The 15,883-nt window shown below is 36.9% G+C and overlaps 5 protein-coding genes, 1 non-coding gene and 1 pseudogene across 8 annotated transcripts; 4 read left to right on the top strand and 3 right to left on the bottom strand.

Annotated features, from left to right (window-relative positions):
• The first annotated feature begins 1,551 nt into the window (after positions 1–1,551).
• Positions 1,552–1,625, top strand: TRNAR-UCG (transfer RNA arginine (anticodon UCG)). The gene has a single exon. It is a non-coding gene; the product is annotated as a tRNA-Arg (tRNA).
• Positions 1,626–2,246: 621 nt separating this feature from the next.
• On the bottom strand, positions 2,247–3,424 carry LOC104764649 (large ribosomal subunit protein uL29z). Its single transcript, XM_010488221.3, has 4 exons — positions 3,270–3,424; positions 3,036–3,171; positions 2,594–2,750; positions 2,247–2,458 (listed from the first exon to the last, which is right to left on the bottom strand). The coding sequence occupies exons 1-4, from the start codon at positions 3,271–3,273 to the stop codon at positions 2,384–2,386; spliced, it is 372 nt and encodes a 123-aa protein (XP_010486523.1). The 5' UTR covers positions 3,274–3,424; the 3' UTR covers positions 2,247–2,383.
• A 494-nt stretch (positions 3,425–3,918) lies between these two features.
• LOC104764647 (protein SLOW GREEN 1, chloroplastic) lies at positions 3,919–5,170 on the bottom strand. Its single transcript, XM_010488219.3, has one exon. The coding sequence runs from the start codon at positions 5,084–5,086 to the stop codon at positions 4,082–4,084; it is 1,005 nt and encodes a 334-aa protein (XP_010486521.1). The 5' UTR covers positions 5,087–5,170; the 3' UTR covers positions 3,919–4,081.
• Positions 5,171–5,390: 220 nt separating this feature from the next.
• On the top strand, positions 5,391–6,043 carry LOC104764646 (histone H2B.9 pseudogene; annotated as a pseudogene). Its single transcript, XR_015590699.1, has one exon. The product of XR_015590699.1 is annotated as a histone H2B.9 pseudogene (transcript).
• A 1,002-nt stretch (positions 6,044–7,045) lies between these two features.
• On the top strand, positions 7,046–10,419 carry LOC109124680 (UNC93-like protein 3). 2 transcript variants are annotated; one of them, XM_010488215.3, is made up of 10 exons: positions 7,046–7,369; positions 7,678–7,835; positions 7,922–7,985; positions 8,077–8,190; positions 8,310–8,354; positions 8,640–8,890; positions 9,221–9,311; positions 9,405–9,517; positions 9,864–9,987; positions 10,086–10,419. In XM_010488215.3, the coding sequence occupies exons 1-10, from the start codon at positions 7,205–7,207 to the stop codon at positions 10,266–10,268; spliced, it is 1,308 nt and encodes a 435-aa protein (XP_010486517.1). In that variant the 5' UTR covers positions 7,046–7,204; the 3' UTR covers positions 10,269–10,419. The 2 variants fall into 2 exon arrangements, with proteins under 2 accessions (XP_010486517.1, XP_010486518.1); XM_010488216.3 differs by having other exon boundaries at positions 7,079–7,369; positions 9,405–9,511.
• Positions 10,420–10,625: 206 nt separating this feature from the next.
• LOC104764645 (dolichyl-diphosphooligosaccharide--protein glycosyltransferase subunit 4C) lies at positions 10,626–11,405 on the top strand. The gene is made up of 2 exons (XM_010488217.3): positions 10,626–10,712; positions 11,129–11,405. Exon 2 carries the CDS (start codon positions 11,131–11,133, stop codon positions 11,239–11,241), a length of 111 nt encoding a protein of 36 aa, XP_010486519.1. The 5' UTR covers positions 10,626–10,712; positions 11,129–11,130; the 3' UTR covers positions 11,242–11,405.
• A 250-nt stretch (positions 11,406–11,655) lies between these two features.
• On the bottom strand, positions 11,656–14,445 carry LOC104764643 (uncharacterized). The gene is made up of 3 exons (XM_010488214.3): positions 13,781–14,445; positions 13,531–13,698; positions 11,656–13,399 (listed from the first exon to the last, which is right to left on the bottom strand). The coding sequence occupies exons 1-3, from the start codon at positions 14,312–14,314 to the stop codon at positions 11,765–11,767; spliced, it is 2,337 nt and encodes a 778-aa protein (XP_010486516.1). The 5' UTR covers positions 14,315–14,445; the 3' UTR covers positions 11,656–11,764.
• Positions 14,446–15,883: the final 1,438 nt, after the last annotated feature.

Below are 15,883 nucleotides of genomic sequence, written 5' to 3'. Positions count from 1 at the left end.
CATTTAGAAAGCATCACCTAGCCAACCAGGTACTTAGCTTCAGGATAAAATGCAAATTCGATTAAAAATAGTAGTCTCTCTAAGTGATATAATTTTTTTTAAAATGTAACGTATGAGACAGTTCCTAACATATTGATATTCTAGAAGTTTTCGTCAGTTTTATAAGAGCCTAGTCCAGGTTAAATTCATTTGGGGGTTTATGAATCATAATTTGAAAATAAAATTTGATCATTGTTAGCAATTTTGAAACGTCTTAATTTACAAGAAGATCTGAGTTTTTATATGTCGGATAAATCCAAATTTTGGTAAAGAGTTTCTGATTATTAAAAGAAAAAAATCGTCATTATCTTTGATTTTCTTTCGAGTGTTTCAATTCAACTGACAAGGCAACGTAGATGAACCCCCTTTAGTCATGAACCTTTGGTGCATATTCACATGCATGTCTTGATAACTTGATATTGACCTCATATTTGCTGGCTCAGTTTGTTTCAAAGGTTATGATTGGTGGTGTTGTTGCTATAAACTTTTACACAATTTTCCAATTTTTTACGGTTGTTCTTCGATGATTTGTCCGTATACGTAAAGTCAGGAGTCACTGTCGTGACTCAAGACAAAGTACGCCCGTTTGAAAAATGGACAAAGCAATAATTAAAAAATTTATTAAAATTGAAATTCCAATTAAAAACTTAAATTAGGATCCAAGAGCATCACGCATTAAATAAGCAATATAAGCATTAGTTCATATACAATGACTTTTATATCAAAAGTATTCAAAAACATGTGAAACTTTTCATTTTCTTGTTTTTCCTTCTAGAAAATTTATGGTATACTAATCGTCATGAAGCAAATAAATTAAATTCATAATTATAGGTTTTATAAATATATGTATGGAATATAACAATCCACGATATATAGTGGCTATATATCCTTTCTAGTTTCAATCAAATAAACGAAATTTACATATGAAATAAACCACATAAACATTACGAGTTAGCACCGCGTAAACCTTTTCTAATCCTTCCACCGACTAATTCCAATTATAGAAGAAATAAATTTCGTATTACGAATACTATTTGATATTACAATGATTACAATTACGTGACATCTTAATTATTAATGTTGATGTAACATTCAGTTACACATTACACAGAAAGATTTATCAATGTGTGGGTATATATTTCACCACTCAAACAAAATTTCTTGGAATAACATTGCTTAGAATATCTGATTACTAATTTTATCATTGATATGTGAATGGTACTACCCGAAGAAAATATTTAAAGTATCTGTATTCATCCCATATAGCCAAACTATACTAAATCTTTTCTTGAGTGGTACCATTCACATTTTTCTGTCAGTAATAACGGCATTTTCGTTACTTTTTAAAGTATTTTATACGTTTGGTTACATAATTAAATAAAATAAAATAATATATCTAATAATAAATATGATTGGGATTTGGGAATATCGCTTATCCAAAAGGTCCCAAACCCAAAGAGTACGTTTAGAAATTGTAATTATTAAAGTACAAAAAATACACTTCAACCGAAAGACCGCATAGCGCAGTGGATTAGCGCGTTTGACTTCGGATCAAAAGGTCGTGGGTTCGACTCCCACTGTGGTCGTTTTGTTTTTATCCCCTTAGATTTTTGTTTGTTCTTTATAATTTTTTTTTTTGTTTTTTTGTTTTGGGTTTGAGTGGGGGAAAAAGGTCAACTGACCAATTTACAAACCGACGAAAGCAGACGTACTTATCGTAAACGAATGCATCATGCTCCGACTTCCGACTCCTTCACTTCAAAGTTCAAACCAAAACGAAAAATAGAGGAAAAAAACAAAAAAGTATCATATTTGCTTGTTTTATTTGCTTTCTGCAACATTTTATTACCACCACATTCTTAACAGATTCCTTTGTATTCACATATTTGATATTAGTCTTCTGATATTTTGAACACATGTTCTCTTACGATGTTGACAATTTATACTGCGATGTTTTCGTTCATTTCTAATTTCTTTGCCAGATCATGTTTATCTAACCTACAATATTAACATAACCACCGCAATACTGTAGACAGTTTGAATACGTTGCGATTGAAGATAGCTGTTTGAAGTGTGCAACAAATGTCAAATTAAAATTGTTTCTATCCAAAAGTTTCCTATAAACTTTCCATGTCGTAATATAGATTGAGTACTAAAATGGAGATGAGTTATATATTTTTCTTTGAGTTCATCAAAAACTTGGAAAAGATAGAAAAGCAAAGGGATCAATAGGAACCAAAATCCAAGTATCTGAAACTGTTTGATACGATAACACAAGTGAATAACAAGAACAAGTTTCCATCAAAACAAAAAAGCTGAAGCAGTTTCTAGTAGGCTAAGAAAATTAAACTTTGATAGCGTACTTCCTGATTGGGAAGTACATCTCCTTCTTCTTCTCACGCTCAGTCTTCAAAGAGGCCTGAAATGCCGAGAACAAGACAAAGAACATAAGCACTCACAGTGACCAAAACACACTGAGCTCTTGTGGTTTAAAATGTTTTTGCCAACTATACAAATGATTGTGAGTTTTGATTTAGCTAAACAATAGACAGACCTGGTGTTTGGTGAGGCGTCTGCGGATAGCACGGGTCTTCTTGGGACGAAGATCAAGAGGAAGCAACTTCTTGTTCTTGTATGCTTCTCTTAGAGCAGACTTCTGCTTCTGGGAGGACACTGTCAAAACCTGAGCTATGGATTTACGCACCACCTTGCTGCAAATTACAATATCACAAATTACAAAACATCAGATTCAAAAAATCCAAACCAGGAAATGTCAAAACCAAAACCACATTCACACTCTCGAGAAGACAGTTATATGATACATAGTCTGCATATAAGCTAACGAAGATAACACCATTTTCTAATTTCCCAAGGACATAGCAAATTCGAATAAGAGAATGGCTTAATGTAGATTTCAATTTAGAATCCTATTCGACACTCCAAATCTAGAAATGATTAAAGCTAAACTCGAAATCTAAAAGTTTCTCGATACGTACATTTTGGAGAGCTTGTTTGGAGCACCACCAGTGACTTTGGCGACACGGAGGAGAGCGAGCTCAGCCTTAAGCTCCTTAAGCTGGTTTTGAAGATCGCTCTTCGACTTGTCCCTCAGTTCGTGAACCTTAATCCTCGCTAACAAAAACCGAACAAAACAAAGATTAATAAGACGCAATACTTCTATGAGGAACGAAATGGATTGAAGATATTTAAGGTATTAGCCATCGCCATACCCATCGTGGAGCTTGTGACTTTGTGTTCAACTTCTGCGCCGCTGCTTGCTCTTCTTTTTTGGCTCCGAGATTCAGAAACCCTAGCTATTGAGTGAAGGGGGATTATATATGAAGCCTCTTTTGTTTGATGAGAGAAACAAAAGCCCTCCTAGTCTACTAATTGGGCCGTATTAAGCCCAGAGTTTTATTCCATAGCATGGCTTACGAAATTACTAAATGAGCCTTGCAAAAACAAAATTAAAAAATATTGTTGTTTGCCTGTTGGATGTTCAGTGCAACTTATCTCAATTATCACTAGGATTTGGGTATTGTTTGTGTTTGTACTTTTGTTACACAAGTTTGGTGGACTCTGGAGACAATTTTTGTAATCGCCGAGTCAAAAATTGGAAATTATATTTACATATGATCGAATGGAGTTTTTACATTACTTTACTCTTTGTAGTTTCCTTCTTTCATGAATCATCTACTCGTGCACTCAAATCTCAAGTGGAATATTCAAAATGTGATGTTGTTTATGTATACATCTCTTCGCTAACAGCCAAAAGCATCAAGAATTGGGGGATAAGATGAGTTTAAAAGAGAGAAGCCTAAAAAGGAAAGTAAACGAACGTGACCATTCCATATGCATCATCTTTCTGGTTTCATCATATGATCAGCGCAGTATATTTAAAACCTTAAACAAGCAAATGAAGCCTCGGCTTCTCAAATACTCACATGAACTGTTTACATCACCAATCTTTCAACAAAATAAAGTGCTCAGTCAGATCACAACACACATATCACAAAAGTGTTATACTAGTTACTTTTTTTAATTACACAAATTTGCCAAAAAAGAAGGAAGTGACAAAAAGCCTAGAAAAGGAGGTAGCTAAATAGCAGAAGACATTATCGTAAGTTTCCATGGCTCCCCATTCCTTTTTATCCATGGGAGTGTCTAGGTACGAATGATTCTCCGGAAGAATCCTAGCAACTTGCTCGAACTGCTTCTTAGCTTCGTCTCCCTTCTTTAACAATGTATACACCAATCCTTGAAACAGATATACCTTGTAATCCTCCGGATCCTCCTTCACTAACTCTTCGCATATCCGGATTGCTTCGACCGTGTTACCTTCGAGAACCCTAATCTGCGCGATCAACATCCTCAAACCGCGAATCTCTTTCGTCTTCTTCTTCTTCATATCCTTGCATCTTCGAATCGCGTATTTGATCCTCTTCTCTGCTTCTAATAGTTTCGGCTTAGAGTCGTAGTACTCCATCACCAAGTAATGTAATGCATCTACACGAATCGGATCCGTCGAAAGAATCTCTTCGAATGCTTCGATTGCTAATTTGTTTTTGCAGAAGAAGGAAAGAATCCGAGCTTTCATACCCGGCCATTTTTGTTCTTGAGGTTCGATTTCAATGAGACGGTTCATCGTCTCTATCGCCTGGTCACATTTATCGGACTCGAACTTTATTTTAGCTAGCGATACTAAAGATTCCACATCGTTCGAATGCGTCTCGAGGTGTTTCTCGAGCGTCGTCTCTAACACGGTAGTAACCGGAGTCGTCGTCAGGGCTGGTTTGGAGATGAGGAAAGAGGACGCTGAGAACAGAGCTGCTGCTGCGGTGAGGGTGATGAAGGTGGTTTTGAGAAGTGATCGTTTGGGATTCGACGGAGATGATGAAGCTCTGATGGCGACGACGACCGGTGTTGACTTTGCTTGGTCTCTGCTGTATAAACGAGGAAACGAAAGATTTTGAGGAGCTGTTCTGACGAGGTTGATATGAGGGTTATACTTCGGCACACAGCATTGAAACTTCGCCGTAGACGCCATTTTCGCCTCTGATCAAAACTCTATAAACAAAGTACCAAACAAGTCAACCCCTGAAATGGGTAAAGAGAAGAACAGGGCAAGATCCAGTTCGAAAAGCGAGGCAAGAATTAAAACGATGCCGTCTTATTAAAAGGCCAAGGCCCATTTAGAGAAGCCCAAAAATTAATTCGGCTCCTCTAGTGAAATCAACCGTAGATTATTTCTTTATCGACGAATACAACGAAGTCACGTTAGCGATCTTGGTCTTCTTAACAGTAACCAATCATGTTCGTATCAACTCCTCTATATATAGATTGATATTTTCAGTTTCACTTGGTATTTTTTTTTGTAGAAATCTTAAGAGTCATCATATCATAATCAATGGCACCGAAGGCAGATAAGCAACCAGCGGAAAAAACATCGGCGGGGAAGAAGATCACGAAAGAAGGAGGGAGCGAGAGTAAGAAGAAGAAGACGAAGAAGAGCACAGAGACTTACAAGATTTACATATTCAAAGTGTTGAAACAGGTTCATCCTGATATCGGCATCTCTGGGAAAGCCATGGGGATAATGAACAGTTTCATCAACGACATCTTCGAGAAACTCGCTCAGGAATCGTCGCGGTTGGCTAGGTATAACAAGAAACCCACCATCACATCCCGGGAAATCCAAACCGCCGTGAGGCTCGTGTTGCCCGGTGAACTAGCCAAGCACGCCGTGTCTGAGGGTACCAAAGCCGTTACTAAATTCACCAGTTCTTAAGATATATTTCTTATTTTTCTCTTTGATTTTGTATTTCCCTAGTATGGGAATTTCGAATCGATATTGATATTATTCTGGTTTGGCTGATATTTGCAATCCCTTGATCTTAATGTAATAAAAGCTATATTGAAATTTCGACACTCTTCTATATGTGTTTGACATTGATTTTATTTTTACGTTACGATACATTCTCACATTAGGTTTCTGATCTATATATACATTTTTTGAGACATTTATAAAATAAATCATGAAGTTGGTATTTATTTACAGGCATATCATTGCCATTAAATAATTAATTTAATAAACAAACTAACTCTATTTATATATGATTTTTTTTATAGAAACTAAGTGTTTGAAAAGGTAACAAACATAATTGTAAATATATACAGATTTTATTTTCTTATTTTATAAGGAGGTGAGTGATGAGCTATTGTTCTTTAAAAATTTGAAAAACTGATTTGATAAAATAGTGACTTTTAGTCTCACATACTATATTTTACTTTCACGGGTTTCGTAAGATAAGTTTTTGCGGATTAATTTTTTTTGAACATGTTGCGTGATCCGCCTAGCGTGGCGGGTTTGGACTACAGAACCAACCCTAAAACTATTAGTTTATTTCATATACTATATATTTGTATTTTGTAGTCATAGTTTGGAAAATTAACTTATAAATTATTTAATATATGAACTACAAAATATTACGCATAATATAACACATTCTTAATATTCCAAAAAAAAAAATTGTATACACATAAAAATATACACTAACATACCATATATGCACATACCTCTGTTTAATTATAGAAAACAAAATTAAGTGTTTTAAAATTTTATATTCTATCTAATAATAAATTTAATGTAATTAAGTTATAAATTGTATAAAACGTAAAAAGAATAAAAAACATTCTAAGCAAAATTATAAATTAATGAGATAAAAGTTAATTAATTGAGAATCTAAAAATTAAATAAATTAAAAATTATTATTTAAAGTACAATAATTTATAATTTAGTTTTGCTTACCGCCCATGAAAATCTAGTTGTTTGTAGTATGATCTGATCGGTTCTCTAGTTTTCCCGGGAAGTAAACTGAAATTATTATCTGGAAGTTGTTTTAGTGGGCTCAGCCCAATACTATTCTTGATTCAGTCTAAACCGATAAAAAAATTGAAAACTTCAAACAATACCGGAATATAATAAACCAAACCGGGATTACATTGTACCGAACCATTCACCAGTCTAGGAAGTTGCATATTTCTGTAATGGACTCCTTGTATTCCATAGGAATCTATCTCTCTGTCTACAGGGTTTGACTTTCACTCTCCGTGGAGCTCCTCCGCTTGTCTTTCCCGGAGGTGTTGGCCGGAACAATTCTACTCCATGGATTATCGAGCCGACGAGGAGGCGCCGTTGGTCTCTGGTGAGGATCGTAAGGGAAGAGCTGGAAAGAGCTACACAAGAGATGTTCATATCCTCAGCATCTCCTTTCTTTTAATCTTCCTCGCCTATGGTGCTGCTCAGAACCTTGAAACTACCGTTAATAAGGTGCCCTCGATCTTACTTTTTTCCTTTCTTTTTTTCCATTGTCGAAGTTGATTTTTTATTTTGGGGAAATCAGTAGCAATGAGTATAGGAAAAATGCAAATTTTGAATATCTTATGGATGTTTAAGTTTCATTTATATTTTTGAGGAGAAAAATTATGCTGCCAGTTTGTATTGATGGATCCCGTGAGACTGTTGTCTATAATTATGTTGAGACACGATATTGTCTTTTGTTCTGAGGGTCAACAGTGTTAATTTGTTTATTTGTGTGTGTGTGTGTGGTGATATTTGAGTTGTTTTGATTCTTTCAGGATTTGGGAACAATATCTCTAGGGATATTGTATGTGTCCTTTATGTTTTGTTCCATGGTTGCTTCTTTGGTTGTCCGGTCAATGGGATCAAAGAATGCTCTCGTTTTAGGAACTACAGGGTATTGGCTCTTCGTCGCTGCCAATCTCAAGCCATCATGGTATTCTCATTTGTTTCTCTTGTCTTCATGCCTAGCTCTTTCTTCTTTTTGGCTATAGAAGAATGTCTCCATCTATTTGGTTCTAGGTTTACTATGGTACCAGCTTCTTTATATCTTGGATTTGCAGCTTCAATAATTTGGGTTGGCCAGGTACAACTACATGTTACAGTTTCTTAATGTTAATCATTTGGATATTTACTGGATTTTAAGACCTTATCATTAATTGTATTGGCTGCATTAGGGAACATACCTTACATCAATTGCGAGAAGCCATGCTAAAGATCACGGCGTGCATGAAGGTTCGGTTATTGGTGTGTTCAATGGGGAATTTTGGGCCATGTTTGCCTGCCACCAGGTGCATGCTTGTTTGTTTATATTTTTTTACTGCCCCTTCTTTTTGCTTACCTCAAAATCTTGTAATGCACTTACCTTAAAACCTTCTTCTTGACACATTTCATGTCAATCTTTTTCTAGCTGTTTGGGAATCTCATCACACTTGCATTGCTGAAAGATGGAAAGGTACTAAATTTTTTATATTGTTGACAGCAATGCTAAAGCATGTATCAGAGTTTTAGTGTCATATTCATGATCGCTTCCCTTTTTGGTTGCTATAGTTTAGACTGTTTTGTTTTCTTTCATCGCTTTAAAAAAATATAACTTGACTACTTGTTAACGAAGTAATTATTCCAAGGTTAAAGTATTGAATAGAAGACAATGCGACCACATTCTCAGTGACTATTTATATATTTTCCCTTCTATTTGGGTAGCCCCACCATTGTTTTCTTCTTGTTGACATGACTGTAGGAAGGAAGCACCAGTGGCACTACCTTATTGATGTTGGTGTTTCTCTTCAGTATGACATTAGGAACAATACTAATGTTTTTCATTCGGAATATTGACGGAGAAGATGGAAAAGAAAATGTGGGTTCTCCTGTGGGCTTAGTTGATTCCTTGGTTTCTCTTCCAAGGATGATAATCACTCCTTTGCTCGACATACGTATGCTACTGATTGTCCCACTCCTTGCATATTCAGGATTGCAACAAGCATTTGTTTGGTATGTCTCTCAACAAACTGTATATATATTCATCGTGTTCCCTTTTTTGTTACAAGAACAGCATTAATTGGGTATTGTCACTGGGCTCACTTAGGATTCAGACTTCAGTCAGTGATTAGGAGTTATTCTGCAGATCAAAGTTAATATTAGGGCCTAGATAACGTTCACAAAATTCCTTGTGGTGGTTGGAGTCTCAGGCTCTTAGCATTGAATAGTTGTTTCCAACCTGAATTAGGTTTACATTTCTTGTCAGCGAAACCAGCAGAAGTTTATTTTCAGCGTAAGATATACTGACTAATATACATACATCTTACGTTGTCCACTCTATAGGGCTGAGTTTACAAAGGAAATTGTTACGCCAGCGATTGGTGTCTCGGGTGTTGGTGGGGCGATGGCAGTTTATGGAGCTCTTGATGCAGTTGTAAGTTTAAAGGACAAGTCAAAAATCATACTTTTTACTGGCCTAGGTTTTATGAGGTTAATCCTTATTTTTTCCTGATGTGAATCATTCTAGTGTTCTATGACTGCTGGACGGTTTACCTCTGGTTTGTCATCAATCACCTTCATAGTTTCTGGTGGAGTTCTTGCTCAAGCTTCTATATTTCTCTGGATTCTTCTTGGGTACGGGTACGTTACTTTCACACAATATTAACTACTACGTTCACCAATCATTTTTACTCAAAACTAATAACAACTTCACAAATAGAGATTTAATCCAGAACTCCTTACTTTTGTGCTTTCATGAAATGTTTTCCTCAATAGAACTTCATTACGGGTATTGGTATCATGCTATGAATATTGTGGCATTGATCAAGCAACTTCCTTTTGGAAGTATGCCGATTTCTTTGTCATATATGTGAAATTGTTTGTGCTGGAGTTAGGTTCTTTTACTGTAGAGAATTAGGAATTGTGTGAAACTCACAACGTACAACTGTTTTTAGAGAAGCTAAGCTATGGTGATATGATGATGCAGGCAAACAAGTGGAGTACTTGGCACAGCTTACCCACTAATAATGGCGGCGATATTAGGAATTGGTGATGGAATATTAAACACACAAATCAGTGCTCTCCTCGCATTACTCTTCAAACATGACACGGTATACATCACCATCATGATTAGTCTCATGCACTGAAAAGCATGACAAAACATCCTCTAAAACCATCTCTCCTCTATTTGTAAATTGTGTGGAAACAGGAAGGAGCGTTTGCGCAGCTAAAAGTATGGCAGAGCGCAGCAATAGCGATAGTGTTCTTCCTAAGCCCGTACATATCACTGCAAGCAATGGTCATAGTGATGCTCGTCATGGTCTGTGTCTCACTTGTCTCATTCCTGTTTTTAGCTCTTAAGGTAGAAAAGGTATTCACCCACGACGAATGACGCTTTGATCTGTTTACGTTTGGGGGAGGAGAATCACAAAGTGTGAAAAGCTTAAAACAATATTCTCAATTCAATTGTAAAGGAAAAAAAAAAATGTTAATGCTTATAATGTCTCCGAAATTTCTTCTATATAAACATAGTGTTTATGCAACTTTTCAACTCTTCCCCTTTCCGTTTTACGTCTATCCGGTTCTGGATATGAGATTTGTACCAAACCGGTATTGACTAAATTAATTCACAATACCCAAATCTAACGATGATGATGCATCGGGTTGGAATTAAGAAGAAAACGACGTCGTTGGAGTCATGTGCTTTCACTTCAATACATTGCTGCTTCAGAGAGACTTCAACGTTGAAAGTTAGAAACACACATTTTCTCACAAGGGTGCTCTTCTCTGCTCCTCCAGAACTGTCTTTCACGAGAAATCTCTGCGCTTTTCCAAGGTAAAGGATCGGTGATTTCTCTTCGATTTTCATATATTTTGTTTCGAGTTTTGGGTAATTAGATCTCCAGTCCCCTAGGGTATTTACACAGTGATCTGAGCAACGGCGGCCTTTGTTTCATCTTACTGCTAATCAGATTCAATCAATGTCGGGTTTTTTTTGGTTTTCTTATTGGATCGATTAACAAAACATACTTCCCTTTATTGGATTTAGTTATCAGAGTTCTGGATTCATTATAATGTATAACCCGCAATTGTTGATGCCAATTGTGATACGATTCGAAAATAAAATTAGAGTTTGTTAAAAAGAGTTGATTTTGTGAATGTCTGTTTTGGTTACAGTCTTCATCACATGATGAGCAGCTTCTCTCTTTAAATTCTAATATCCTCCAATGGTTTGATTTGTAAATGTTACAGATATGTTTGACGATCAAGATCTGGGCTTCTTTGCCAATTTCCTTGGAATCTTCATTTTCATACTGGTGATAGCCTACCATTTCGTTATGGCTGACGACCCTAAATTCGAATAGAGAGATGAGCTTCAAATTCACTTGTCTCTGATATGTCAGAATTGATATATAGTTGATGTATGTTGACAATATGGTTTTAGCTGGAGAAGTCTCTCTTTTTATTGTAGTCCTGTTATTCACATACTTTGGTAATTTCACTATAAAAGGATTTTTTTTTTTTTTTTCTTTTTCTAGAGCAATTCCCGCGTTTTACTTGATAAATTATGCCTGATTTACTCAGCTGTGAGGGTTGGTGAAATTTTTGGTGTTTATGTTAGTTTGGGTTTACATGCTCATTGATACAATGACCAAACCACGAGGCATGAGTTCATTCATTGATAGGGGAGAAAGCAGACACAACTTAATGAATGTTCTTTGTTCTGTTTGCAGGGTATCTAACAATTGTTGCGCTATATAGTTAAACCATTTGCTTCGTTTTGCTACAATTCTCTCTGTTTTTACATTAATTTTGTACACTTAATGTTTCTTACATCATGGTTTCTGCTTTAGTGTTACTAAACATCCTCTAAGATTCTTCCAAAAATCAAGTTGTATGGGCTATTTCTGTAACAATACATATTGTTTCTTGCATCAGTCTGCTAATGCAAAACCCTAGACTGCTCAGACATAGAGCAGTTTCACTCTTCTTGAGCACCTCTTCACCTGTGTTATCACTTATCTTGTCAGTTGCTTCCTTCAGTAGCCTTACAAAAGAAACCGTAAACCTCTCTGCATCATCCTGGCTTGGACCCAACTCCATGTTTGAGTAGTTTTCGTTTGATGTTGTTCCTGCTTCAATATTATGGCATATCTTTCTCTTCTGCAACTCCTTTTGGAGCCTTGCTTGCGACTTGGTTATGGTGATCTCTTTTAAGCATTTCACCGAAGGGTTAAGCTTTTCTTGGAAGGCTCTCAGGTCATGAGTGATGTTTTCCCAAGGAAACACAAGGTTTGGTTGAACTCCAGATAGATTTTTGAGGCCATCACAAACATAGAGACAAAGATCAGATATCTTCGAGAAAGACCCCAAAAGCTTGTAGTAACTGACCGTGTTGAGTGGGCGGAGGAATGGAATCTTAGGCTCTGTTAAGGCCTCTCCTGTTAACCTCTCTAATGCGTCTACGTGAGATTTGAGTTTCGCCTGTCTTTTTCTCAAATCTGTAACCGCTGCCATTTTCTGGTTCTTCTGCTCAGAACAAAGAACCACTGACTGTATGCAAACTAAGAGGGCATCAAGACAGTGGGTAAGTTCGGTTCTTGCAAGGGTTGCTGCTCTCACAGGGGTGACGAGAATCTCCCCAAAGACAAAACAGAGCAGCCCGATTGAAGCTTCAACAATGCGAGCGATCGCAAACTCAGTTGGAGCTCCATAATTTCTCCTTCCAAGTATCAACAGTGCAGCAATGGCTGCTGTAACTCCTCCAGGCTGGCCGTAGACTTTGCTGTGCCTCATGAAGACGGCGAGGATTATCCAAGGGAGCAGAGGTAAGAACCTGAATTCTTCTAGTCTATGGAAAAGAAAACAACATAATAGACCATAGACTGATCCCATCGCTGTCCCTTGTAGACGAGAATTCGCCACTGTTAATGTTGCTTGCCTACCGCTTACAAGGCTAATGGCTACAGTTAGACCCGACCAATACCCGTTCTGTTTATTATACATAATACCAAACAGAACCGCAAGGCCTAGAGAAATCGAGCACTTGAATGCAAAGACAAACTTTTCTCTGGCCATCCAGACACATAGAATGTCCAAAACCTTTTTGGTTATGGACAATCCTTCGTTTCCTGGATGAGTTTCTTCCTCCGTATTACTCCTATTTACAGAGTTACTGTCTTGTCTCACAGATAAGGAATCAGCTCTGAAGATTTTGACGCAGTATCGGAAGAAACAAACCGGTAAAGCTGCAGTGGACAGAGACCCAGCCTCAAGATGCCAGTCTAGACTATCTTGAGACTTAAGAGTAGATGATGACTGGGGAGCAATATGTGTTCTTGGACCTTCTAAAAGACGAGTCAGTTCATCGCGGTTCATGCCTTGAGGAAAGGAACTGCAAGAACCCAATGCTAGCTCTAGTCCCCTCATCAGATATTCTGTTGCATGCAGTTTCTCCCCAGGATCCAACTTCTGCTTCCTTCTCAAGAATCTTGTATCTGGTCTCTCCCATGCCAAACGATCCTGTTACCAAATAATAGGTTCATCAGAAACAGATGATTAGTCAATTTAGTCTCACAAGATGAGCCGAAACCAAAAGAGTTACAGTTTTCTAACAATGATTATGTTTAAGTTTGTTAAGACAGTTGGCTTACATGGTGGATTTTGATGCTCTTGAGTGTGTTTTTTGCTGCTGCAGACAATGAAGCTGCCCGTGCGATCAAAACCTGAGCTGTAGTGTTGTCTCGAGCCATCATGACATCGACGAATAAATTCAACCTCTCAAGAGCAGTTTCAGCATATAATTTGCAACCCTTGCTCATCTGTAAACCATTTAAAACCTAAGGTAAGTATTTTGTGACTGTGTCATCGTTATGAATATGGAAAAATAATCTCAAGACTCACCTGACTATGAGCTAGCCTTGGAAACGGGAGAAGCACGGCTAGGATAGAAGCGATGGCTCCAAGTGCTGTACTGGCCGCCAAATGAACCGGGAGCATGAAAACATGAGCCACCTCTCCATTGAACACCACAAAAGTCACGTAGACGACAACAATTTGCCCGAAGGCTATCCGTTTAGTGAGAAGACTAGTGGAAACAGGAAAAGCCACGATGAAAGACGCTAGGGCCACAGCAACTGGAGCCACCAAGCCATTTCCTAGTGAAGCTGGTCCAACCACCAAGACACTCACTAGCACAATGGCTGTTGTCTGAAAAGTGGCGTATGTGACATCAACACAGCACTTGAGTACTTCGCCATATGTTGGTTCAGCATCGGAGAGCCAGATCAGGATTGTGGTCAAGTAAGAAAAGGCTGGAAACGTTGTGAAATGTTTTAGTGGTTTAGGAGCGTACAAAGTTGTTAAGCTCACGATGAGACAAGCCATGGCGGTTCTCAGAGCCAGGTTGAGTCGCTCTAGCCATGTTGTGTCACGCATTCTTTTTATGGATTGTTTTTGTGGATTTTTATGTAAGGATACTTGTTTGATGAAGATGATGAGATGAAGGTTATGGTGAGCAAGAAGACTACGTATAAATAAGGTGTGATGGGATTTAGAGTGTTAACGTCAAAGAGTTAAGACTTACGAGCAGCTGTCTTTTACGTGTAATTTTATTTTCAATATTTTGTAGCAAAGGAACCAAAGTAAACCAGACTCAGTAATGCCACACCAACAAAAGGGGGCAAGAGAAACTAAATTAGTTTAAAGGAACTGACATTTTAGATAGTTTGGGTTTAGGCCATGCCATATACATGTAGGTGTAAGGAAATACTGAATTAAACCGATTGGTCTTATGGTATAGTTTTGTTTAGCCCATGCTAATATACATTTTAGGTAGTGTGTCTATAGGGTTTTTGGTTTGGCTTTGGTTGGATAGTTGATATTTTTCGGTTTATAAAATATAAGAACTAGACTAGAAATCAAATTTATTTCGGTTCTAATACAATATGGACAGGTTTGAACCATATAGGGGTAAGATGGAAACGATTTAAACCAGCTGGTTTCATACCAAAGAAAAAAACAAAACGTTTTGGTTTCAAAAAATTGACAAATCTATATGTTTCTCCAAGTTTCTCGAGGGTTTAGTTTTCTTTTACTCATACTAGATTTTGGAAATGTAATGTTCACCACGTAATCGACCTTTCATTTTCTCAATTTGAAAGTTTCATCGACGGAAGAAAAGGGTAAAGAGATTTGATTTTAGAGATAATATTGTCAAAAGCGTAACTCAATTAATAATGGAATAAGACAAAGGAGAAGGAGTTGGCTGTCTGAAAGACATAAGTCTCATCAACAACAAGAACAGTTCGAGTTCGAATAGAGAGCATTAATCACAAGCTGCACGCTTCATGGTTAGTATTATGTCCTCTTCGCCAGGGAATTTGAAATGAATAATTAATTTGGTCCTACAACTATCATATACTTGGTACTTGTACACCCTATTCTATTTTGAGTATTTTCATTCATGGATGCAACTTTCTATGCCACAAAAATTCGTTTTTTTTTAAAGAATTTAAATCTGAAAATGAGTTCCCTATTATAGTTGAGTTTTTAAATTGGTTGATTGATTGCATTTATGAAAAAAAAAATATATACATTCTTTGAGAATGTTGAAGTTATTGCCACCTGGTTTATTGCATTGCATGGAAACTAAAAACAACAATATACCATCTTCCCATATGGCCATATGCATACCTCTTTCACGTGTCGTTTGGGCCATATTAGTTTATCAAAATTAAGAGTAAGAGTTATATAAGCCCAAAACTCTCACTCTTAAAACTATTCAAATCATCTAGTTTAACTGATTCTAAACATATGGCAGTATCCATGAACTATGGCTCATGTCACCAACACTTTTTATCATTTATGGTCCATCAATCTAAACGAACTGCGGTGGATTATGATTTGTCTAAGGCTTCTTCACAATCATATGCATTATGCAGCTTTACAAATTACAACTATAATAAAGCACATTAACTTCTTTCTTTGTCGTCAATTACCATCCAA

This window comes from Camelina sativa, chromosome 19 (genome assembly GCF_030686135.1).
Source record: "Camelina sativa cultivar CO46 ecotype springtype chromosome 19, ASM3068613v1".
Classification (NCBI taxonomy): Eukaryota; Viridiplantae; Streptophyta; class Magnoliopsida; order Brassicales; family Brassicaceae; genus Camelina; species Camelina sativa.
Note: the sequence above shows the minus strand (reverse complement) of the source record. Positions and strands in the feature narration are given on the sequence as shown.